The sequence below is a fragment of the Ictalurus punctatus genome, chromosome 26 (assembly GCF_001660625.3).
Source record: "Ictalurus punctatus breed USDA103 chromosome 26, Coco_2.0, whole genome shotgun sequence".
NCBI lineage: Eukaryota > Metazoa > Chordata > Actinopteri > Siluriformes > Ictaluridae > Ictalurus > Ictalurus punctatus.
The window spans coordinates 17,972,122-17,997,121 of record NC_030441.2 but is presented as its reverse complement, the minus strand read 5'-3'; the positions used below and the strand labels follow the sequence as shown (position 1 = coordinate 17,997,121).

The following is a 25,000-nucleotide window of genomic DNA, read 5'->3' as shown; positions in this document are numbered from 1 at the left end:
GAAAGCGAGAGAGACAGTGTGAGACAGGCAGAGGGAAAGCGAGAGAGACAGTGTGAGACAGGCAGAGGGAAAGCGAGAGAGACAGTGTGAGACAGGCAGAGGGAAAGCGAGAGAGACAGTGTGAGACAGGCAGAGGGAAAGCGAGAGAGACAGTGTGAGACAGGCAGAGGGAAAGCGAGAGAGACAGTGTGAGACAGGCAGAGGGAAAGCGAGAGAGACAGTGTGAGACAGGCAGAGGGAAAGCGAGAGAGACAGTGTGAGACAGGCAGAGGGAAAGCGAGAGAGACAGTGTGAGACAGGCAGAGGGAAAGCGAGAGAGACAGTGTGAGACAGGCAGAGGGAAAGCGAGAGAGACAGTGTGAGACAGGCAGAGGGAAAGCGAGAGAGACAGTGTGAGACAGGCAGAGGGAAAGCGAGAGAGACAGTGTGAGACAGGCAGAGGGAAAGCGAGAGAGACAGTGTGAGACAGGCAGAGGGAAAGCGAGAGAGACAGTGTGAGACAGGCAGAGGGAAAGCGAGAGAGACAGTGTGAGACAGGCAGAGGGAAAGCGAGAGAGACAGTGTGAGACAGGCAGAGGGAAAGCGAGAGAGACAGTGTGAGACAGGCAGAGGGAAAGAGAGAGAGACAGTGTGAGACAGGCAGAGGGAAAGAGAGAGAGACAGTGTGAGACAGGCAGAGGGAAAGAGAGAGAGACAGTGTGAGACAGGCAGAGGGTAAGAGAGAGAGACAGTGTGAGACAGGCAGAGGGTAAGAGAGAGAGACAGTGTGAGACAGGCAGAGGGAAAGAGAGAGAGACAGTGTGAGACAGGCAGAGGGAAAGAGAGAGAGAGACAGTGTGAGACAGGCAGAGGGAAAGAGAGAGAGACAGTGTGAGACAGGCAGAGGGCGAGACAGGCAGAGGGAAAGAGAGAGAGACAGTGTGAGACAGGCAGAGGGCGAGACAGGCAGAGGGAAAGAGAGAGAGAGACAGTGTGAGACAGGCAGAGGGAAAGAGAGAGAGACAGTGTGAGACAGGCAGAGGGCGAGACAGGCAGAGGGAAAGAGAGAGAGACAGTGTGAGACAGGCAGAGGGCGAGACAGGCAGAGGGAAAGAGAGAGAGACAGTGTGAGACAGGCAGAGGGCGAGACAGGCAGAGGGAAAGAGAGAGAGACAGTGTGAGACAGGCAGAGGGAAAGCGAGAGAGACAGTGTGAGACAGGCAGAGGGAAAGCGAGAGAGACAGTGTGAGACAGGCAGAGGGAAAGCGAGAGAGACAGTGTGAGACAGGCAGAGGGAAAGCGAGAGAGACAGTGTGAGACAGGCAGAGGGAAAGCGAGAGAGACAGTGTGAGACAGGCAGAGGGAAAGAGAGAGAGACAGTGTGAGACAGGCAGAGGGAAAGAGAGAGAGACAGTGTGAGACAGGCAGAGGGAAAGAGAGAGAGACAGTGTGAGACAGGCAGAGGGTAAGAGAGAGAGACAGTGTGAGACAGGCAGAGGGTAAGAGAGAGAGACAGTGTGAGACAGGCAGAGGGAAAGAGAGAGAGACAGTGTGAGACAGGCAGAGGGAAAGAGAGAGAGAGACAGTGTGAGACAGGCAGAGGGAAAGAGAGAGAGACAGTGTGAGACAGGCAGAGGGCGAGACAGGCAGAGGGAAAGAGAGAGAGACAGTGTGAGACAGGCAGAGGGCGAGACAGGCAGAGGGAAAGAGAGAGAGAGACAGTGTGAGACAGGCAGAGGGAAAGAGAGAGAGACAGTGTGAGACAGGCAGAGGGCGAGACAGGCAGAGGGAAAGAGAGAGAGACAGTGTGAGACAGGCAGAGGGCGAGACAGGCAGAGGGAAAGAGAGAGAGACAGTGTGAGACAGGCAGAGGGCGAGACAGGCAGAGGGAAAGAGAGAGAGACAGTGTGAGACAGGCAGAGGGCGAGACCTGATCTTGGGGCTGCAGTGTTTGAAGAACTGCAGGAATTTGGGGATCATGATGTTGAGAGGACGATTGAGAGCGTCGCTGTCCAACAGCTCAGACGAGTCCTCACAGATCTTCTGTAAAGCACCGAACGAACCCTACACACACACACACACACACACACACACACACACACTTTAATCAGTCTCACACAGCTTACAGTAAGACCATCATTAGAGACCAAACATAAAACCACACATACTATGGACACATGACAGAACCTGTTTGTTGTTTGTGTGTGTGTGTGTGTGTGCGCGCGCGTTACCTCGCAGGTGTTGTAGTCCTCAGAGTTGAGCAGGTTACAGAGCTGAGGCAGAAGCTCAGGCCACGTCTGCAGCTCGCCTTTAGACGCTATGGTGGTGATCAGAATACCTACACACACACACACACACACACACACACACACACAAAAAATCCTTGGTCAAATTCTCTAAACCTCTCCCCTTAGCAACAGTATCTAGGCACAGGCATTAAGCATTCAGTTCCTTGTGAAGCGGGATGAGTAAATATCCTGAAACCTGGTCCACATGCAGGGAATAAACCCTCAGTGCTGCTGGGAAACAATCAGCACCGCTGTGGTGTGATGAAGCCGCCTCGCTCTTCCCTTCCCTCTCTTCCCTTCCCTTCCCTCTCTTCCCTTCCCTCTCTTCCCTTCCCTTCCCTCTCTTCCCTTCCCTCTCTTCCCTTCCCTTCCCTCTCTTCCCTTCCCTCTCTTCCCTTCCCTTCCCTTCCCTCTCTTCCCTTCCCTCTCTTCCCTTCCCTTCCCTTCCCTCTCTTCCCTTCCCTCTCTTCCCTTCCCTCTCTTCCCTTCCCTCTCTTCCCTTCCCTTCCCTCTCTTCCCTTCCCTTCCCTCTCTTCCCTTCCCTCTCTTCCCTTCCCTTCCCTCTCTTCCCTTCCCTTCCCTCTCTTCCCTTCCCTCTCTTCCCTTTCCTTTTCTCTTCCCTTCCCTCTCTTCCCTTCCCTCTCTTCCCTTCCCTCTCTTCCCTTCCCTTCCCTCTCTTCCCTTTCCTTTTCTCTTCCCTTCCCTCTCTTCCCTTCCCTTCTCTTCCCTTCCCTCTCTTCCCTTCTCTTCTCTTCCCTTTCCTTTTCTCTTCCCTCCTCTTAGCATCACTTTTCTTCTCTTCCCCCTTCCCTCCTCTTCTCTTCCCATCTCTTCCCTCCTATTCCCTCTCTTTCTTTCTTTCCCCTTCTTTTCCTCTCTTCTATTCCCTTCTCTCTTCCATTCTCTTCCCCCATTTCTTTCCTTCCTCTTCTCTCTCCTTCCTTTCTGTTCTCTTTTCTTCCCCCTTCTCTTCCTTCCCCTTCCTTCCGTTCTCTTATTTTTTCTCCCTTCTCTTTCCTTCCCCTTCCCATCACTTTCCTTCTCTTCTCCCTTCTCTTATTTTCTCTTCCCATCTCTTTCCTTCCTTTCTCTTCCTTTCCCTCTTCTCTCTTCCCCCTTCTCTTCCCTTTCCTTCCTCTTCCTTTCTCTTCCCTTTCCTTTTCTCTTCCCTTCCCTCTCTTCCCTTCCCTTCTCTTCCCTTCCCTCTCTTCCCTTCTCTTCTCTTCCCTTTCCTTTTCTCTTCCCTCCTCTTAGCATCACTTTTCTTCTCTTCCCCCTTCCCTCCTCTTCTCTTCCCATCTCTTCCCTCCTATTCCCTCTCTTTCTTTCTTTCCCCTTCTTTTCCTCTCTTCTATTCCCTTCTCTCTTCCATTCTCTTCCCCCATTTCTTTCCTTCCTCTTCTCTCTCCTTCCTTTCTGTTCTCTTTTCTTCCCCCTTCTCTTCCTTCCCCTTCCTTCCGTTCTCTTATTTTTTCTCCCTTCTCTTTCCTTCCCCTTCCCATCACTTTCCTTCTCTTCTCCCTTCTCTTATTTTCTCTTCCCATCTCTTTCCTTCCTTTCTCTTCCTTTCCCTCTTCTCTCTTCCCCCTTCTCTTCCCTTTCCTTCCTCTTCCTTTCTCTTCTATTCCCTTCTCTCTCCCCCCTTCTTTCCTTCCTCTTCTCTCTCCTTCCTTTCTCTTCTCATCCCTCTTCCCATCTCTTTCCTTCCTTTCTCTTCCCACCCTGACGCTGATAATTTTCCTACAGCGTCGTTCTCTGGAGTGTTTGATCCTCCACAGCAACAACAAGGAGACGTCATACTGATCATCCGTTTACTCTCTCTCTCACACACACACACACACACACACACACACACACACACACACACACACTCTCACACACCGATGGTGGCGCGGATGAGGGGCGACTGGTCTCCGATGTTGTTGAGACACTCCTGCTTGATGAAGTCTGCCACGGCGGGAGGGAAGCTCTGATAGTGAGCCTTCACATTGTTCTTCAGGATCAAACCGCTGAGAGAGCGAGTCGGCTCATCTGCACACACACACACACACACACACACACACACACACACACATCAATCAACACATCATATAAAACTCATCACTTAAAGGGATGAAAGGATCCCGGGACTCACCTTCAGACTTGAGACTCGTGAGGACGAAGATGAGATAATTATTGAAGTCAGGATACTGATTGAGCTGCTCCAGTTTCTGTCACGATGCTAGATAAGGAAATTTTACACAAACACCAACAACCCGGGGGCGGGGGGGGGGGGCGGGGGGGGGGGGTTTCCTACTTCCTAAACAACTCGTATGCAGAATAAGCCCCGCCCCCTGACACGAGGACCTCCCCTCAAGAATCCCGGAGAAATGGTGCACAAACACGCTCCATTCTCGCCGCGCCCGCTACGCCATCGGCATCGTTGGCGTATCTTACGGACGTCTTCAGGATTAACTAAAACCGACCATTGCAGCCAAAACATCTCCGTCCATCCGATTTCCAAGTCGAGCTTTAAAACATTTAGCGGTTTCTCTAAAAAAAAACAACAACACACGTTTCCGCGGTCGTCGTCATGATCCATGGCTCAAACGTCACTCGCTGAAATATTTCCTGATCTATAAAAAAAAAAAGATAAAAATACAGAAGACTGGTACTCAATGATCTGAGAGACAGGTTCTCTCGCTCTCTCTCACACACACACACACACACACTGCATGAATTTCTTCTTTCTTTCTTTCTTTCGTTGAAAGGATACCTCCTGTACCGCTCTCTGCGTGGCCGTGTCTGGAGACTGAGAGTCTTTCAGCAGCAGGAGAACCTGCTGGAGGCTCTGCTCGTCCGGCTGCCACTCCATCCTGCCCTCACACACACACACGGACACACACACACACACCCACAAAGACGAGGACGCACATGCACGCACGCAAATAAAACAGAAACACGGAAAACACACACAGAGGACGAATGAGTGCGCTAGACAGAGAACTCTACTCGAAATGATCAGCGATGCAACACACACACACACTCTCCAGATAAACCTGTACACACACACACACACACACACACACACACACACACTGACAGCTCCAGCTACTGATGCTCCAGACTTAATGGACTGAGTGCAATGGTGTGGTGAAAAGAACTAAATAAATAAATAAATAAATAAAAAGATAGATAGATAAATAAATAAACATATCGCAATGACTCAAATCAGAACCGGTTTCTTGTGACGGGACACGATGGAAGCAGGTGGAAAGGTCAGGACTGTTAATAATGTTTTTTGTTGTTATTGTTTAATTTTATTTAATTAAGGTTAGCTAACCTGTAGGAGATAAACAGAGTGCGAATTAGTACACCACTACGGAGCGCGGGTCCTAAATCGACCCGCTCGTTCCCTACTCCCTACGAAGTGCGCAGTGCACAAAGAAAACCTCCTGCAGCATTTGGACACCAACCTCCTGCAGTGCATTATGGGATTCTCAGGAGTGCGCTTTGCATTTGTCTATCCACTAGGCTTTTTCAAACATGCCTTTAAAAGAGTGACCCTCCCTAAGTAGTGCACTGAATAAGTGAACGCTTGTGTGGATAGAAACAGGACCGATGGGATTTGGTTTGTTTGGAGGTTTCACGCGCTGTTTTAACTCTGAAGAAAAGTACGAAAACGTTAATACTACATCATATATATATATATATATATAAAAAAGTATAAAACATACAAAAATAGTTGTTTATAAATAACATACAAAATGTGATATAAATAATAATAATAATGTAAAAACAACGAAAAAAAAAGCCTGAGTATCAACGGTTAAAATATGGTACGGTCCACTGTAGGGGTGTTTTAAAGTGTCTTCAAATGCGCCTTTTTCTAACCCGGCTACAGAAATGTATTCTGTTGTATCCTTTTTGAATTATTTACTCCATATAAATATTTAATAAATGCCCAAACCGTTTTGACATTACTTTCTTTGGGGGTTAATGTGTTCATGTTATCCTCCCGACCCCTATTCGCACTCTGTTTATAAAGCTTTTCGGATCATTAATTGACGATTCGCTTTAAATAACACACAGATTTTTTTTTTTTTTAAATAAATATGTACTGATATTATCGTATTTAAGGCCAGGTAGAGTTTTAGATTTTTATCCCAAATTCGTCGCATCAACTAGAATGAGTTGGCTCGAATTAGTTAAGCGAGATAATCTTAGCCTACTGATTAAACGTTAGCTCGGGTTGTGTCTCGCGCGAGCATCAACATCCAGCTCTTTATTCCGCTCGTTAATCAAAGCAACGAGCACTTACTCTTTATAACCTGCACAAATGCGTGTTTTATGAAGGATCGGGTTGATGTAAACACGACCTAATTGTGTTTACATCGCCACACGGCTCATGCGAATGTATGCAAATCACGACATTGTCCGGCTTTGAATCTGGTAAGGCCGGAAAAAAAATGGACGCTATATTTCCCCCTCCCATCCGTTTTCCGGTATATCCGAATCCTCTGCGCGGATTGGCTAGCACTTCATGATTGGCGCTCGTTTCGTCCAATCGTCCTCCCGCGTCCTCTCTGGCCGAAGGCGGGTTTTCAGGGAATACGGGTGCGAAATAAAAAACGACGCCGACGGGGGCTCCCATATTTGCGCTGTTTAGCTATTGGCTAACCTTGTTAGCTGGATATGAGAACTACGTAGGGATAATGTGTCAAAAAATCAGCCAATATGCGACGCCAAGTTAGTGACATAACTATAAAACATATAAACGACAAAGACAGAGAAGAAACATTGCATTCGTTGATTGCCTTCAAATGCATCTTGTAGAAGAGAGCTAGCTAGCCGCAGCTAGGTTAGCATGCTAACATGTTGAAAGTGCCGCCAAAGGCGCTTTTACCTGATGTCGCGGGTTTGTCAACACGCCGATTCCTTTTTTTCTTCTTCTTTCGTGTGTGTTGGTTTGATCAGATTACAGTTTAGCTTAATAACGCTGAACTGTGCTTAATCTCCTGTCTTTAATATCAGTTAATCTCGTGAGATTAGTGAGGTTAGTTATTCAATCGCCAGCGCCTCTTTTTTTTTTTTTTTTTTTTTTTACTACTGCGATTTTTTTTTTCAGTATGGTGCATAGGCACCTACACTGTCTACTTTCGGCTTCCGTAAACGACGTGACGCTATTTCCGTGTATCCAATCAGCGATAGACGTCCTACTTAACGCGGAAACTTAAAGTTGGCAAGGGTTCTCGGCCATGTCTAGAAGGTGACCTTAGTGTCTCGTCAACTCTCGCGAGAGGTCCGAGAGTTGCTGTTGAAACCAACGCGTCGCTCCGGTTGCCCTCGCAAATCACGCGAGATTACACTGTTGCGGTAACCCGCAGGGCCGACGCTACGCAAAGTACGTAAATTCTCGCGTTTGATTCGGCGCGTAGGAAATAGTTGCGTAGAAACTAACAACAAACATGGCAGACGGTGGGTCTTAAGTATCTTGAATTCGGGGTTTCTACACAAAAGAAAACTGTAGTTCCTTTGGAGTCGGTGATGAATATTGTTTATGCCTAAGTTATTTAAATATTTGGCTAAAAATGGCTAGCTAGCTTACGTCCAAGTTAGCTAGGTAGCTATCAGTGCTAATTTAGCCCATTGAATCCCGCCATACAGCGGTAGCTAGTTAGCATTTGCTGAAAATCAGACCAGTCAAATTAGACTATTTATTCATTTGCTTTTTTACAGTGTGAGCATGTTGTACATAATACTATTATCAAGCTAATGTTTATTTTGTTAATACACATTTCAAAGTACTCGATTTTTTTGGGAATGTTTTGAATAAAAATCCAGGCCTGTTTATTTATTTAAAGTCAGTTAAGTACAATCTGAAGGATTATGAAGGTTTTTTTTTTTTTTTTTTGTCTTTTGCATGTATCCAGATCACACAGATGCGGATCAGAGCATGGAAGGACACACTCCTGTGAGCTATTCTAACGCTACTATAAGAAATGAACGAGAGATTGGTGGGTGCCAAAACTTTTCCCCACATACTCACCCCATCACTTCTGACCGGCATCGTTTCTGTTTCAGGTCGCAGAAAATCCCCACGCAGAGTACGGGCTTACGGAAAACATCCAGGTATCAGACACGAGGAGAACCGCTATAACGCCCAAGTTCCATCCTGAAGTGTTCATTCCTCTTATACCACAGCAATCTGACATGCTGTAGTTTTTATCTGTTTATAGTTACGTTGAGAATTCGACAGCGATGTGGTATGAGTAATGCCCACTGTGTACAGTTTGTATCTCATGATGGCGTGCCTTGTGTGTGTGTGTATATAGAGAATAGTGGAGAGCGACAAGGCCAACGCTGAGAAAGTACCCAAACAGAAGGTGGATCTCCAGACGCTACAGACTCTCCCCACACGAGCGTATCTGGATCAGACAGTGGTGCCCATTCTGCTCCAGGGCCTCTCCGTGCTCGCCAAGGAACGGTGCGTTTCACAGGCAGTGTTCTCAATTGTTTGTTTTTTTTTCCCTTCAAGTCACTAGATGACATCTTAGATTATTTTGCCCGTTCACTCAAGTTGCCCGAAGAAGCTTATAGAATAGGACAGGCACTCCCCCGGGGATTTCGGGACAGCTCGGCAGATTTTGTCATCGGGTAGGCGTGGCCTATTTTGAGAGTCTTCGTAGGTCAACGGTCGTACAGAAGAAAAGCCATTTGCTGCAGTTAGTCGTCTGTCCCTGATCACACGTTTCGTGTTTGACAAAAAATAACGTTCGATTACGAAATGCTCGTTTCGCTTGAATCAGTTGGCTCAAAGTCTTTACATCAGATCTGTCATGTGTCCTATCATGCAAAAAAAAGAAGCATCGTTCCTTCTTGCCACACTGTAAAGAACAAACTCGTCAGAATTATCCACGGTTTCATACTCGACTTTATTTACACACAGAGCAAAGTAGAGTGTGGAGAACCAGTTAATTCAGGATTTACACGATTTATTGAAACGTCGGAAAGAATAGTTCCCGGCGCACCCGTTTTGTCCTCCGTCATACGTCGCCGATCCCGTGAACGTCCGCACGAACACCCCTGGTATTCTGCGCAGGTTCGGTGACCTGCGATTTTGTTCGGAAGGAAGCGTCTTCGCAACACCTCCAGAAACGGCCGTTTTACAGCGTGGTACCGAAACCCCTGGAGTTTAACGCACGCCTATAGAGTTTTATTATTTATTTATTTAGAGGGGGACACGGAACGCTACATTTATATGAGGAATATTCCGGAACTGTGGTTTACAATAAACATTTACGCGTTAAGTGTAATCGTCACGACCCTTTTTTTTTTTTTTTTTTTGTCCCTCTTCTGTTTTTCTTTCCACAGGCCTCCAAATCCCATTGAGTTTTTAGCGGCGTTCCTCCTGAAGAACAAGTCGCAGTTCGAGGACCGGGGTTAAGCTGAAGGATCGACGACGCTGCCGATGGAAACGCGACCACGTCATTCGCTCAAACGTCTGCAGTCCGCGTTAATTGTTTCTTGGTTGTTTTTTTTTTGGATTAAAAAAATGTTAAAGCAGAAACACGACACCAAGCTTCGTTTGTCAGTTTAATCGTTTATTGTCCAGTTTATTGGGTTGTTTACACTTTATTCTCACGCAACACCGGTTCCACACGACAAACAAAAGCCTGGCGAGGAAACCTCCAGGTTAATATGTAAACATACAAAATAATAACAATAATAAAAGTTTTACACAGGAATCTAGAAAACGTATGAATATGTTCCTCTTCGGTATATAAAGACGCTCAGCGTAGACAAAAACACGAGTCTCGAAGCCCCGCCTTCATCGTTTTAGTCACACGGATCGTCCGTACTCGTTCATCCTTCTTTATCTAAATCACTTCAGGCAGTAAGAAACTGCAGAAAAAAAGATAAGCTTAACATTTAACAGAAATAATGAAAGAAAAAGAAAAAACCCAGACAAGCCGGTCAGAACTTCAACTCGATCAAATATACTTCATGGGTTTGAGGAAGCTGCTAGAACCCGAGGAACCGCGGTTCCCAGGTAAATAAATGGAGAATGACGATGTGGAAAAGTCATGGCAGTGACTACGGTTACACTCTGAAGTAGTTTAGAACACCGGCTCTCGCACGGTTTGTCGCCGGGTGTCCCTTTAACCGCAAAATAAAAATCGCATGGATTTACGGACTCGAAATTACCGCAGGTTCGTGACGTCATCACGACAAAAGACGGCCTCTTCGATTCACGTGCGTCAGACACGAGTACGGTTAAAAGGTCTCGTTTATGAACGATCGCTGCAAAACGACTTGGCCCGATTGCGATTTCGCCGATACGTGTAGTTTTCCAGAAAACCAAAAAAAAAAGCACAAGTCGTGTCGCAAAATTTTGGAGGGAAAAAAAAAAAGCCTTTTTTGTCCGCAACGATCACAAAAACCTCGACGGAGTCCTGTACGTCGAGATGTTTCTGAACAACACTTTTCTAGACCTGGAGAACCTTTCTATTCCGGATCTCACGTGACGTCCGAGTTGACGTTGGTGCTTGGACCCCTAAATATACGAACTTTGACGGCGTGGGTTGTGATTTTCAACGCTCCGAACAACATCAAAATATTTCGAGGACCGCTGGTTTATATTAAAAACGCGTTCGTTTTTAACGCGTTATCGTTCCTACGGTAACGCCGTCCACGTGAAAAAAAAACAAAACATCAATGTGGTGATGTTTTCTGTTATTTAACGCTTGTGGGAGGAGTCTCCAGTATCAGCGCTTTACGTTACAAAACTTTGCGTTTTACGACATGGTCCGGACGGAGTTATGAGTCACGTGACAAGCTGCGGGGTTTTTTTTCCCCGATGAGGGAGAGCGACTGTTTATAGCTGCTATAACGTAAGCGAGAACTTGTTTCGTTCGGTGTAACTGTAAATGGACAAAACGCGTCTTTAATGAATCCTTCAACACAGTTGATTTCCAATAACAGCATGCCACAAAGTGTACAGGATAAGGAATAACTCCGCCCTAAATCGGATCGTTTGGGATTTGTCGTGACGTTAAATTCCCTGCCGGAACGAGACACCTCGGAGTTTTCTCGCCTAGCCACGGCGACCGAGAGCGGCGCTTTCAACCCGGCATAAATAAACGTACGCGGAAATAAAGCGGAAGAGTTGACGTGCAACACGGAGCTCGAGCCCGTATACCGAGTGTCGCGACTTTTCACTTTTCCTTCGAAGAGAACGTAGCGCTCGAGATCATTCGTCTCGTTCAGAGTGCTGTCACGTCGTAGTAACTGCTGAACGCTATCGAGAGAGAAGAAAAAAAAAAAAAAATCAGGGATTTCTTCCCGGTTTTATCGGAAAGAAATCGAGGCCGTAACCCGTTAAAACATAAACGTCAACAGACGAGTCCACGTCACATCCTTCGAAAAATAAAATGGAGTCGATTAGCCGAGACACGTCCGGCGCCTGAAGTTCTGAGGTACGAGGCTAATGACGTAGCATCGTAGAAGTACTGAAATATTACACGATTTCTGAATGGAGGTGTTAATCATGTGGTGGAGCTCGACACGGAATAATAATCCTACTAGAGGTTATGGGTTCATCGATTTAATAGTAGATCCAGGGCTGGGCGATATATATCGATATCATCATATCGATATCGTGATAAATGATTACGCGGTACACTTTTCGGAGATATCGTTGGTATGGTGTTGATCCGTTTGGAAAAACGATTTTAATTATTACAAATTAAACGGTACTGAATGGATTTTACGAAAATTTTATTATAACATTTTTTTTTTAATCTTCGTCTTTGAAGACATTAAAGAAAAGTATCGGCCAACTCAGTTTACCGTTTTTTTCCGGGGGTTTGTTTTCGTTTATTTCGTTCTACTGTTTCGCGGACGGTTTGTGAGCTAAACGAGACGCATCGAGTGTCGCAGAAATGTCCGTATCGAGTACCGTGATACGATTTTTTTTTTTTTGGTCATATCGCCCAGTCCGGTGTAGAACGTAGTTCTGATTAACTAAAAGAGTACTCCTACCAAACCTGTATAAATAAATAAATAAAATAACAACGCTTAATGTGAAAACGTTGAAAATGTTGTTGTTGTTTTGTTTTTTTCTGATTAGCGTTTAATCCGGTGCTAATCGGTTCTAAATGGCCGCGTGATGCTACACACGCGTTTGTTTTCTCGGCCACGTTAGCCTCGTAGCTCGGTTACTAAAGAAACCGACGTCCACAACGTTTGCGCTGAAGTGGAAATTGTGTACGGTCGATTCGTCCTTCAATTCTTTCAGGGTTTTGTTGCTACGATATGGCACTACAATAATAGCATGGGTTTTTACTTCACATAAAATTTTTTTTTTTTAAAAAAACATCAAGCTTAAGAAACTGGTGGCTTTTTTTTTTTGGTGGAGATCGATATAAACCTCCGATGAGCATCTGGGAAGGGAAGCCAAAGAAAGAAAGCTCTGAGCTGAACCGCTTTCGCATCTGATCTAGGGTCAGTTCTCATATGCAGTTATCGATACGAATACATACGGTGAGATCTGATCCCAGATCAGGGCTTTTATTCTAGAAATCGTGGCAGGGTTACAGACGCCACGTCGGCCGCGTCTTCATGAGCGACGGCGATCGCCAGCTCGTCCTGCCTCCTGCGTTCTCACGTACGAGGGGAAATTAAAGGCTTTGTAGTCGTTCTCACATTGGCGGGCGCTGGTTGTATCGTTATGGCTTGGCGGCGGCGGCGAGTCTCCGGGATCAGATGTAGTACTGATGAGCTGCCAGGCTGTCCATGAACGGCTGCACCAGGTTGTCAGTGGAGAAGTAGAAGACGAGGCCGAACGTGATGGAGATGGGCAGAGCCGGGAGAGCTTTCTTAAAGATGGCCAGCAGCAGGAGTGTCAGGCACAGACCCTACAGAGAGAGACGAGTGGCGAGATCAGGGACGGGCGGAGCAACCACACACGCTCGCGACACGACATGTGTGTGTGTGTGTGTGTGTGTGTGTGTGTGTGTGTGTGTGTGTGTGTGTGTGTGTGTGTATCGTGTTACTCACGATAAGGATGGCTACGAAGCAGGCGAGCGTGGTGTTCCAGTCTCCACCTGTGGCTGCTGCTTTCCCCACCAGAACACTGTAGAAGATGAAGTCTCCTAATCCTAGCTTCACGCCCCCTACACACACACACACACACACACACACATTTAAGACTGTCGCATGTTATTTCTGTTGTAATGTAGATCCCTAAAAAAAATTATAAACAAACAAACTTACTGTCTTCCTCCAGGTCCTCCTCTACAGAGTGGCTCCTGCTCTGCCCATGCAACGCCTGACTCTCAGGCTCCGCCCCTTCCCTCTCCAAAACCCCGGCCTCGTTATGAAGCACTTCCTCATCTGAGGAACATACTGAACAGATTAAATGCAGAACTGAAATACGAGATGTGCTTGTGATTCTGGCGTGCGAGCTCGAGCCTTAGTCAGGAATCACATCAGACGACATAACAGATGCTAAAACGTAGCACGCGACATTTTCATCATTTCTGCTGTTAGGAGATGATCGCCATGGAGTCCTGACGCTTTCTTCCCCTTCTTAATATCCCCTTGTTTCTATTTATGTCTTATAAAAGGAAATAATTCCTTGTTTCAGCGTGGCATCATTTCAGCTGATTCAGCTTGTTATTTCAACTTACTAATTCGTTATTTCAGCGTGGCACGTTGTATTTCAGCTTAACATCTCGCTAGTTCAGCTTAATCACTCATTACTGCCACCTCCTAACTCCTTATCTTGACTTAACTCGTTATTACAACATGGCGCGTTGTAATAAATATCATTAATAGAGATTATCTCATCATTTCAACTTAATACCTCGGTTTTAACTTAATACCTCAGTTTTAACTTAATACCTCAGTTTTAACTTAATACCTCATTGTTTTAACTTAATACCTCATTGTTTTAACTTAATACCTCATTGTTTTAATTAATACCTCAGTTTTAACTTAATACCTCAGTTTTAACTTAATACCTCAGTTTTAACTTAATACCTCGGTTTTAACTTAATACCTCAGTTTTAACTTAATACCTCATTGTTTTAACTTAATACCTCATTGTTTTAACTTAATACCTCATTGTTTCAACTTAATACCTCATTGTTTCAACTTAATACCTCATTGTTTCAACTTAATACCTCATTGTTTCAACTTAATACCTCATTGTTTCAACTTAATACCTCAGTTTTAACTTAATACCTCATTGTTTTAACTTAATACCTCATTGTTTCAACTTAATACCTCATTGTTTCAACTTAATACCTCGGTTTTAACTTAATACCTCATTGTTTTAACTTAATACCTCAGTTTTAACTTAATACCTCATTGTTTTAACTTAATACCTCAGTTTTAACTTAATACCTCAGTTTTAACTTAATACCTCATTGTTTTAACTTAATACCTCAGTTTTAACTTAATACCTCATAGTTTTAACTTAATACCTCAGTTTTAACTTAATACCTCAGTTTTAACTTAATACCTCATTGTTTTAACTTAATACCTCAGTTTTAACTTAATACCTCATTGTTTTAACTTAATACCTCAGTTTTAACTTAATACCTCATTGTTTTAACTTAATACCTCAGTTTTAACTTAATACCTCAGTTTTAACTTAATACCTCATTGTTTTAACTTAATACCTCATTGTTTTAACTTAATACATCATTGTTTTAACTTAATACCTCATTGTTTTAACTTAATACCTCAGTTTTAACTTAATACCTCATTGTTTTAACTTAATACCTCATTGTTTTAACTTAATACCTCATTGTTTTAACTTAATACCTCAGTTTTAACTTAATACCTCAGTTTTAACTTAATACCTCAGTTTTAACTTAATACCTCATTGTTTTAACTTAATACCTCAGTTTTAACTTAATACCTCATTGTTTCAACTTAATACCTCAGTTTTAACTTAATACCTCATTGTTTCAACTTAATACCTCAGTTTTAACTTAATACCTCATTGTTTTAACTTAATATCTCATTATTTTAACATATTATTTAAACTTAATATCCAATTGTTTAACTCAATACTTCGTTATTGCAACCTTCATATCTCGTTATTTCAACGTCTTGTTTTAACTTAATATCTCATTGTTTTAACTCAATATCTGTTTTAACTTAATATCAGTCAAAGTAATGAGATAGTACGTTGAAACAACAACAACAACAACAACAACAACAACAACAACAAAGCACTTCGAAATTTCCTCCACAGTTTGCAGCTGGTGTCCTCGGGACCCTTTCAGCCAATCCCTGCCTGGTTATTCGTGTTGTAGCACACACTTACCTGCATTAGCAGCTTGAGACGGATTGGCCATGCCCACCATCCACACCATAGCAGCTGAGAAAAGAAGAGATTTATTTATTTATTTATTTATTTATTTATTTATTACACATTTTGTAAATTTCAGTCATGTGATTAACCAGCGCTTCTGTAGAGAACATGATGTTTTCAAAGCTTTGGTTCATTAAGTGCTGTAAGAGGAGAAAGCTGCGGCAGCGTGGGGTTTTTGGCGTCCGAGTCAGACTTCTCACATGGTTGGAGCTGAAATACATTACTCACACATGCCGAGAAACTAGAAGTAGCTGGCGTAAGAAACTCCCTTCATAATCCTCCGATTACATAACAGTTTGGTGTTTGAGTGTTGAAATCTGGTCTGGTTTCTAAAAAACAGTCCCTGGTCCCTGCTCTCAAGACCGGGCTGTCAGTTAATACAGCATTAAACCCAACTGAACGCGTCGACTCACAGGAGTAGATGAGAGCGGGGAAGATGGGCTCGTTCCTCTCCTGCGCCGTCTCCACCAGCATCCTCAGAGGACCTTTGGGGCTCAGTACAGCTACCAGATCTGCAGCAAATATAATATTTAGGTATATATAAAAATCAAAAACATTTTGAAAATCGTTTTTACAAATCATCATAACGGCATATGTAGGGAATAAACCCCTCCGTGTTGTGCTGTCACAGGAAGATCATCAATGGCGGGGTGCTGCGAATAAGCGGAGTCACTGCTACCACTCTGAAGTGGATTATTGGCAAAAAAACACCCAAAAAATGTCCGACATTTTTGATTAATTACACTACACGTGGTACTTTTTATCCATCTGTAGTTACCTTTCATGTTGCAGAACGTCCAGGAAACCTGACCGTATCAACGTGTATACATTTCTCCGTTTTAATCTGTTGATCAGACGTACGGCGTCCGCCGTACGAGTCCCTGTGATCGAGCTGTTGCTACAGAAACGATAAGGTATCGGACACGAGCGCATGAAGAATATAAACCTGTGATTTTGCAGCTACTGTCAGAGTGACCAAACAGAACTGTGACGCCTCCTGACCAATCAGAATTGAGAATTCGGTGTAACGCGAGATCGATCGCATCGACCTGCAGGATTCTTTCGATATTTTTTCCCTTCCAGGTTAATGATTCGGAAACCATCGAGTTCCCGTCCTCACCATAGATAGAGATGCCGGCCAGGATGACCCAGGCGGACCACTCAGGTAGGTATTTGATGAAGATGAGGGCCATGAGGGCGCTGACCATGATGAGGTAGGCCTGCTGCAGCTGCAGTGGCCCTTTCCAGTGGATACAGACCATCCCCACCGCACCAAAGTTCCAGATAATCATGGCCACCGTCGGGTAGTCCATCGCCACGTTGTACGTCTTAAACACCTCCCTGTGCACGGAGAGGAAAAGCTACGATCAGCGGTGGGACACGTGTAGCGTCAGGAAACTGATTTAAGCAAGCTTTATAATAAAGTTTAATAAGTACTGCTGATGAAGGCGGCATTCTCTTTCAGATCAAAACGGCTGAGATACGACACTTTAAAGGGGCAATCTGTAATGTTTAGCGCACTCTGTTGCCTGCGAGGTGAACTGCAACTACAAAAAAAAAAAATTATCTTCAACCAGCAGACCTTCTCTGTTAAAACTACACGTATTCCAAGTTACCTTTTAAGAAGAAAAGGCAGAGAGAGAGAGGGGGAAAAAAAAAACCAAGCAGGTCTGTTTCAACAAGAGGGCGGAGCTCATTTCCAGGTCAGAAAAAAATGCCAACAGAAGCGTGATATGAAGATTCGCTGCAAGGTGAGTTTGAGAATCCCAGTTTTACCAGGGTGTTTCTGAAACGACGCGATCATTACAGATCTAGAAACCATGTTGAACTTTACAAACGGCACCTTTAACCCCTTTAACACTTTGCATGTAATTCAGTAGGACGGGAATAGTCGAGATCAGGAAATATTGCTCTTATTGGTATTATGTCCTCTTTTCTAATCCCCACCCAGCGCCCTGCAGCAGTACAGTATCACTTCATGTCTTCAAGAACAAAACAAAAAGGAAGGAAAAAGAAGCATGGAGGAGGTTTCGTAACACACGCTACGCTGCTTTAATTCAGTCCGTTCCTGTGGAGTGCCTGAGGAACATGGTGTGACTTACTCCAGATACATGAAACTGAACCAGAAGAGCAGCATCAGGGAGGACAGCATCAGCCAGCCGTGGATAAACTGACAACACACACACACACACACACACACACACACACACACACACACACAGTCTGATTACAGTGATAGAGACTGTACGTATAATCTGAGCTCATGAGGTCTGATAAGCGCTGGACTGTAGATTGGCTGTTAATCATTACTGCATTAACGCAAGCTTCTAACAGTACGCAGTGAACAGAGCGGCGCGAGTCATACTGTTTCTTATCGTTATTGCAAGGATGTCGTATCACGAACGATAACACAACAGTCTCTCTCGCAGTCCGTGTGGAGTGTTACATGTTCTCCCGCCGTGCCTGGGATTAGGGATGTCCGATATAACCTAACATATACATACATACACACACACTATATATATATATATATATATATATATATATATATATATATATATATATATATATATATATATATATATATATATATATATATATATATAATATTAATCTATGAATAACGCTTGAGTGATTCTCCAGACCAGGAGCCCGAGTGCGATGGGAGGAGCTTCACCTTATAGCAGCGATACTTATACAGCAGCACCAGGAAGATGGTCATGACCACGATCACGCTGATCATCACGATCGTGTTGAGAAACGACGACAGCAACCTCTCGCCCACGGTGTTCGGGTCCTCCGGGAAAGGTGTGTAAAACCTTTCAAGAGAAAACAACGACAATATGTTGGTGTGTGTGTAAATATCGAAGCCTGCGATGAAGGGAATAAATACAGAAATGATCGACCGGATGTTTAACGATGCGAGACGCACAAGCGCTGGCCGTTCTTCTCCGTGTAGAAGCTGACGGATTTGATGGTCGCCACGACGACCACCATGCACAGCGTGACGGGGATGAAGAGCATGATGACGTGTTTCGCGCCGTACTTCAATGTCAGCTCCTCGTCCTCGCCGTCCTGAACGGCATCGCGCGGGACTCGCCTCGGGTCTGACGAGTCGGAGCTGACGGGCTGACGCTGAGAGGAACACACACACTTTTACTGTTAACAACCGAGCTTAACACACACACACACACACACACACACACACACACACACACACACACACAGTACAGTACGCACAGACAACTAGACTACATAATTACACATTCATTTCTTCATATTCATTTATAAGAGGGCGGAGCTTAGGTTAACGTTAAGTCACTGCGGCAACACGACGTCATGGGTAATGGAATAATCAGTAGAGCGTCTCCGTTTCCACGCTCACCCGGGGGGCGTCGGTGTCCTGGGGCGGCTCACGCTGCCGGTCATACGGCTGCAAACTCGGACTCTCCGTGCCCATGAGCGCCGTCCTCTCGCTACACGAGTCCTCTTCGCTCTCCGAGCCGTTCATGAACAGCCTGTGGTTGCGAAAATATCCTAGAAATATGAAGAACATAAAAAAAGAACATCACAGACTTTTATAACACAGACCAACTTCACTGTAGAACAAGCTGAGCAGATGAGAACTGAGTTTCTGTGCCCAGGGTTTCATTCCACTCATCCTCCTGCTCAGAGTTGATCTGGATTATCATATGGCACGTTCCCACGTTCCACTTCAGCCGTATTATCACGATTAATATCCGTGCTTTAGACAGAATCGTCTCAAGATGACCTAGATGAAATTAGAACAAGTCTGTTTTCGCTCGTAATATCCGAGCTCATCATTTTATCAGGCACTGACTTCCCTTCATTTCTGTCTTCATCCATATTAACATCCTGTGCAGACGTCCATTCTTATTAATATCTGTGTTTATCCATGAGATCATACATACGGTATCCGTGTTCCTCCGCAGGTTTACCCACCGCTTTCAACATCAATATCCATCTTTACCTGGAATATCATCACTCATTTCCCCGTCTATTCAGATCAACATCCGGCATGGACATTCTGATTTATATTCCTCTTTATCCATACTATCATCAGTACTATATTCATGTTTATCCATACTATCATCAGTACTATATTCATGTTTATCCATACTATACACATTTATCCATACTATCATCAGTACTACATTCCTGTTTATCCATACTATCATCAGTACTATATTCAGGTTTATCCATACTATACACATTTATCCATACTATCATCAGTACTATATTCATGTTTATCCATACTATCATCAGTACTATATTCAGGTTTATCCATACTATACACATTTATCCATACTATCATCAGTACTATATTCATGTTTATCCATACTATCATCAGTACTATATTCATGTTTATCCATACTATCATCAGTACTATATTCCTGTTTATCCATACTATCATCAGTACTATATTCATGTTTATCCATACTATCATCAGTACTATATTCCTGTTTATCCATACTATCATCAGTACTATATTCCTGTTTATCCATACTATCATCAGCACTATATTCATGTTTATCCATACTATCATCAGTACTATATTCATGTTTATCCATACTATCATCAGTACTATATTCCTGTTTATCCATACTATCATCAGTACTATATTCCTGTTTATCCATACTATCATCAATACTATATTCATGTTTATCCATACTATCATCAGTACTATATTCATGTTTATCCATACTATCATCAGTACTATATTCCTGTTTATCCATACTATACACATTTATCCATACTATCATCAGTACTATATTCCTGTTTATCCATACTATCATCAGTACTATATTCATGTTTATCCATACTATCATCAGTACTATATTCCTGTTTATCCATACTATCATCAGTACTATATTCATGTTTATCCATACTATCATCAGTACTAAATTAATGTTTATCCATACTATCATCAATACTATATTCCTGTTTATCCATACTATCATCAGTACTATATTCCTGTTTATCCATACTATACACATTTATCCATACTATCATCAGTACTATATTCCTGTTTATCCATACTATCATCAGTACTATATTCATGTTTATCCATACTATCATCAGTACTATATTCCTGTTTATCCATACTATACACATTTATCCATACTATCATCAGTACAATATTCCTGTTTATCCATACTATCATCAGTACTATATTCCTGTTTATCCATACTATCATCAGTACTATATTCATGTTTATCCATACTATCATCAGTACTACATTCCTGTTTATCCATACTATCATCAGTACTATATTCATGTTTATCCATACTATCATCAGTACTATATTCATGTTTATCCATACTATCATCAGTACTATATTCATGTTTATCCATACTATCATCAGTACTAATTTAGTCTTTATCTGTCCTAACATTCATACTAATTTTATGTTTATCCATACTATCATTCATACTATATCCACATTTACATATGATCATGCATATCATTCCTTGTTTATCTGTATTATCACCATATTCATACCATTATTTAAATATCAGCATTATTATGATGAACATCCATGGAACGACACTACAGATAACGCGGTATCATCTCTACGAGCACTAAAAGCACGTCCATGACTTTTACATCCGGACTGAACGAAGCGGTGCTTTTGCTGGAACTCTGGACAAATCTGGTATAGATGATATCGTGGAAACATCATGAAGCATCAGGAGAAATATCGCGATATGACCGTGTGCCACATCGCCCCAGCCCTGGAGCTTGTTTACCAGGGAACACGGTCTGTTTTCTAAATAAATAACGATTCAACGATTCTCTCCAGCAGTTCATCCCAAAGGACGATTTGGTTTCTTTTAGAGGGATTATTATATTATATTATATTATATCATATTATATTATAAAGGTCAATCTTCAGCTGAGAGTTCACGTGAAATTTCCTCGCTCTCTCTAATAAACATTCAGGAGCTCGACACAAAGTTTCCCAGGAACACTTCAGTGAATACAAACTGTAAATCATCTACGCGTTAAGGTGTAAACCGATAAGAAATGAACATATACACTCACCCAAATGTGAGAATTTGCGTTTAAACCCCGCAGAACTAGCGGTTAATCTTCGAGACGCTTGATCTCGTCTCCGACAACACCGGGAGAACTAAACAGGAAGTGATGCGCCAATCAGCTGATCGCCTCCACACCACGTGACACGAATCTCTCTCTGAGTCTCTGAGTCTCTCTGAGTCTCTCTCTCTCTCTCTCTCTCTCTCTCTCTCACACACACACACACACACACACACACACACAGGTCACCTGACTAGCTTTTTTTAGTCCACAACACTGTACAAATATAGAATCCATAAATACAGCTAATTAAACAGTAGATGGCGCTATAATCTAGTTGACGCTACAAGCGAATATTAAGGAGTTTAGAAAACATTACTGAGCAAGAAAAGCTTAGAACAGGGGTTCCCAAACTTTTGGCATGTCTTTAAAACACATTAAACATACAGACTTCTGAATATATCCCCCTTTTTTATTATTATTATTATTATTAATAATTACATCTTACATCACATTACATTAGGAATTGGTTGTGTGTGTGTGTGGTTGTCTGAGAGTGAGAAAGAGAAAACACACTAGTGGGAGGGATGGGCACACCAGATTGCTGAGGCCCCAGGGGTGCTCACTTTGAAAAGCACCGGCTTAGAGAATTAAAGGTTTACATCTGAATTCAGTCGAATTCTAACTTAGGCTGACATTACAAGCTGACATGAGCCGGGAGCATGCATGGACCTTCACACCCAACAAGAAGATATGTAGGTCCTTTTTTTATCTCTCCATCAGTTATGTAGAGCAGAAGAATGCTGTTTGGGCTACCTTCTCACATTACATGCGGGGAAAGTTAAGGGAGGGGACAAAAGAGAAGGAAAGAGAAAGAACTGGGAGGTAGGAGGCAGGCACGCAGGACATGTCAGCATGCAGTGCATGGAGAGGAGTGTGTGTTTCCTCAGCTGGGGTTTTATCATCGGAGGTGTTCTGTTTCTCCTCCATCAGCTGAAGGTGCACACGCAGTACGGCCGCTATGTGGACACCAGCGCTCCCGGTGTGATGGTGCCGGCCAAGGCGGCGTGGTTCATCCAGGAACTGCCTTCTGTCTTAGTTCCCGTGTTCCTGCTCCTCAGCACAGACACTTCACACAGCCTGGGGCGCAGTCTCCTCGTCTGCACCTTCTGCCTGCACTACTTCCAGAGGTAGGATCTGGATTATGCACGGCGTAAATAAACTATTATTATGTTTTTGTACAGATTAATCGTTATTCCAAATCAGGACAAGGCAGTTTCAAGTCATGTGTACAGATTTCCTCAAGACTATATAATACACAGCAATCATTCACAGCACTAACACACACACACACACACTATTTCATAGCGTATTTTTTTCCCCCTATAGAGTAAAGATTGATTCAGCAGACGCTTCAGAAAATGCTTTATGGAGAAGGTTTGTCTGGAGACGTCCATGGGAGGAGACTCCAGTGCTTTTGTAGAAGGACAGAGGAGTTTACACGTTGCGATTTTTCTGTAACGTGACAGCACTTCAGGATGTTGCTGATAATTCACCGGTGTGATGTTCTCTATAAAAAAAAAAGCACGCCCGAGCACGCCTTTTACACCTCTTGTACCGCAGCGATTTCCCAGTAAACGTTTTTTTTAATGATCAGTTACGGAACATGAATTAATTTTTAACCATGTATAGCTACAGTTTATGCTTCGGAAAACAAGTTCGACAGCTCTTGTTCTGACTTACGTTATATATCAGCTACAGTATATTTTCCCCAAGCCTTACAGAAAAAGCCCAAAGCTTTCAAACCCCCTTGTTTCTCATGCAAAGTGCTTTCTGTAATTGTTTTAAACGATAATCAGGCACGACTCGGACATGACCTGGACTGCGTTTGCTGCTATAATCCCTCCTCGTCACATCACCTCTCATGTTTTCTGTCCCTTCAGGACGTTCGTCTACTCGTTGCTGAATAGAGGACGGCCGTGTCCTCTGTTCATCATGGTGTCGGCTGTGGCGTTCTGCTCGTTGAACGGTTTCCTGCAAGGGCACTACATGCTTCACTGCGCTCAGTTTGACGATGCTTGGCACATGGACGTTCGCTTCATACTGGGTGAGCGCATCGGGCCACAGTGAAGGGGTTCAACTGCGTATAAAAAACAGCACTGTTCTCTAATTGTTGTGTATAACTATAAACGGATAAAACGTACAAGGGTTTTTTAATGTAGATTAAACCCAGCTTCATGTTAGAATCTACCTGTTATACACCTGCCGTCACTTTTCTTCGAACTGACCCGCACTTAACCTCAACAAAACAACAATTCTCAAAGGTTTAGTCACTGATTCCAAGTCTCCAGATGTTTAACATTAACATGTGTGGGTGAATCATTCTAATCCCTCGCCTGACCACTTTTGAGCTCTGACAAAAATGTTGTTTGTTTGTCTTTTTCATCTTCACAATAATGCACATTTCATCCCTTTTTCCCCAACAGTAATCCTCAAAAAATCCTGATGCAAGACTTTCTAACAACTGTCCTTTCCTTTTCATTGGAAATCTGACTAAGTCTGCAGTACATGCTAAATGTCAACAGAAAGATCTACTCACTCTACGCACATTACACAGGAAATTGTCAGGTTGAATGGTTCTAGCTTTCCAAAGGGGTTCCATTAGGATCCCAAACCAAACATCTCCTTTAGGGTGTCTATTTTTGTTTTTCTTTCCTCAAGAATGTACACCGGCTACTGGTTTTAGCGAGTCTAATACAAACCCCTGTTTTGATGTATAAAGCTTAAGATCTTACTTTTTTAGAGTTTCTTGACATGGCAGCCTCTGCTGGTCATTTACGGTGTTAGCACCAAAACTTTTTTTCACGACTGTATTATGCTCGTCTGGCTGAATGAACACAAAGCCCCACAACCAGCTTCTAAAATCGAGTGGAAAGCTTGCCCAGAAGAGTGGAGGCTAATTAATATAACAGCAAAGGGGGAATAAATCTGGAATGGGATGTTCAACAAGTATATTTGGGTGTCATGGTCAGGGGGTGCACATACTTTTGGCCATATAGAGTATCTTACTGCTATTTTACTGAGCCACTGTTTGCAACACACCGTCATTTTGATTGTACAATGACCTCCACATTCGCGCGTTGGATTATTTGCGGGTTTGATTATCCGCGGGACTTGATTTTTCACAGGTTTGATTATTCGTGAGTTTGATTTTTCGTGGGTTTGATTATTCGCGGGTTTAACATTCGGGGTTTGATTATACGCGGGTTTGATTATTAGCGAGTTTGATTTTTCGTGGGTTTGA

General features: G+C 43.4%; 4 protein-coding genes across 8 annotated transcripts in view; 2 read left to right on the top strand and 2 right to left on the bottom strand.

Moving 5' to 3' along the window:
- The window catches only part of LOC108258583 (transportin-2), a 16,613-nt gene extending 9,133 nt beyond the window's left edge, over positions 1-7,480 (bottom strand). For both annotated transcript variants that reach the window (XM_017457291.3, XM_017457292.3), the window contains exons 1-6: positions 7,153-7,480; positions 5,023-5,122; positions 4,402-4,477; positions 4,149-4,298; positions 2,211-2,317; positions 1,910-2,043 (exon numbers count right to left, since the gene is read on the bottom strand). In XM_017457291.3, coding sequence (XP_017312780.1) covers positions 1,910-2,043; positions 2,211-2,317; positions 4,149-4,298; positions 4,402-4,477; positions 5,023-5,121 — 566 coding nt within the window. In that variant the 5' untranslated portion in view covers position 5,122; positions 7,153-7,480. The remainder of the gene's footprint in view (positions 1-1,909; positions 2,044-2,210; positions 2,318-4,148; positions 4,299-4,401; positions 4,478-5,022; positions 5,123-7,152) is intronic.
- Positions 6,947-9,821, top strand: dpy30 (dpy-30 histone methyltransferase complex regulatory subunit). Of its 2 annotated transcripts, none has more exons than XM_017456794.3 (5): positions 6,947-6,995; positions 8,180-8,220; positions 8,331-8,378; positions 8,582-8,733; positions 9,621-9,821. In XM_017456794.3, the coding sequence occupies exons 1-5, from the start codon at positions 6,962-6,964 to the stop codon at positions 9,691-9,693; spliced, it is 348 nt and encodes a 115-aa protein (XP_017312283.2). In that variant the 5' UTR covers positions 6,947-6,961; the 3' UTR covers positions 9,694-9,821. The 2 variants fall into 2 exon arrangements, with proteins under 2 accessions (XP_017312283.2, NP_001187634.1); NM_001200705.1 differs by lacking the exon at positions 6,947-6,995 and adding an exon at positions 7,702-7,724 and having other exon boundaries at positions 9,621-9,819.
- An 8-nt stretch (positions 9,822-9,829) lies between these two features.
- psen2 (presenilin 2) overlaps positions 9,830-25,000 on the bottom strand; it is a 17,343-nt gene continuing 2,172 nt past the window's right edge. Inside the window, exons 1-11 of one of the 3 annotated variants that reach the window (XM_017457298.3) lie at positions 21,703-21,858; positions 19,022-19,173; positions 18,569-18,771; positions 18,314-18,455; positions 17,739-17,806; positions 16,757-16,977; positions 16,050-16,148; positions 15,589-15,642; positions 13,524-13,655; positions 13,308-13,423; positions 9,830-13,165 (exon numbers count right to left, since the gene is read on the bottom strand). In XM_017457298.3, the coding sequence (XP_017312787.1) occupies positions 13,010-13,165; positions 13,308-13,423; positions 13,524-13,655; positions 15,589-15,642; positions 16,050-16,148; positions 16,757-16,977; positions 17,739-17,806; positions 18,314-18,455; positions 18,569-18,771; positions 19,022-19,147 (1,317 nt within the window). In that variant the 5' untranslated portion in view covers positions 19,148-19,173; positions 21,703-21,858 and the 3' untranslated portion in view covers positions 9,830-13,009. Of the gene's footprint in view, positions 13,166-13,307; positions 13,424-13,523; positions 13,656-15,588; positions 15,643-16,049; positions 16,149-16,756; positions 16,978-17,738; positions 17,807-18,313; positions 18,456-18,568; positions 18,772-19,021; positions 19,174-21,702; positions 21,859-25,000 lie in introns of those variants that run through there. The other 2 variants (XM_017457299.3, XM_053675981.1) reach the window with 2 other exon arrangements.
- srd5a2a (steroid-5-alpha-reductase, alpha polypeptide 2a) overlaps positions 22,327-25,000 on the top strand; it is a 7,301-nt gene continuing 4,627 nt past the window's right edge. Inside the window, exons 1-2 of the mRNA XM_017458097.3 lie at positions 22,327-22,886; positions 23,640-23,803. Of these exons, the coding sequence (XP_017313586.1) occupies positions 22,612-22,886; positions 23,640-23,803 (439 nt within the window). The 5' untranslated portion in view covers positions 22,327-22,611. The remainder of the gene's footprint in view (positions 22,887-23,639; positions 23,804-25,000) is intronic.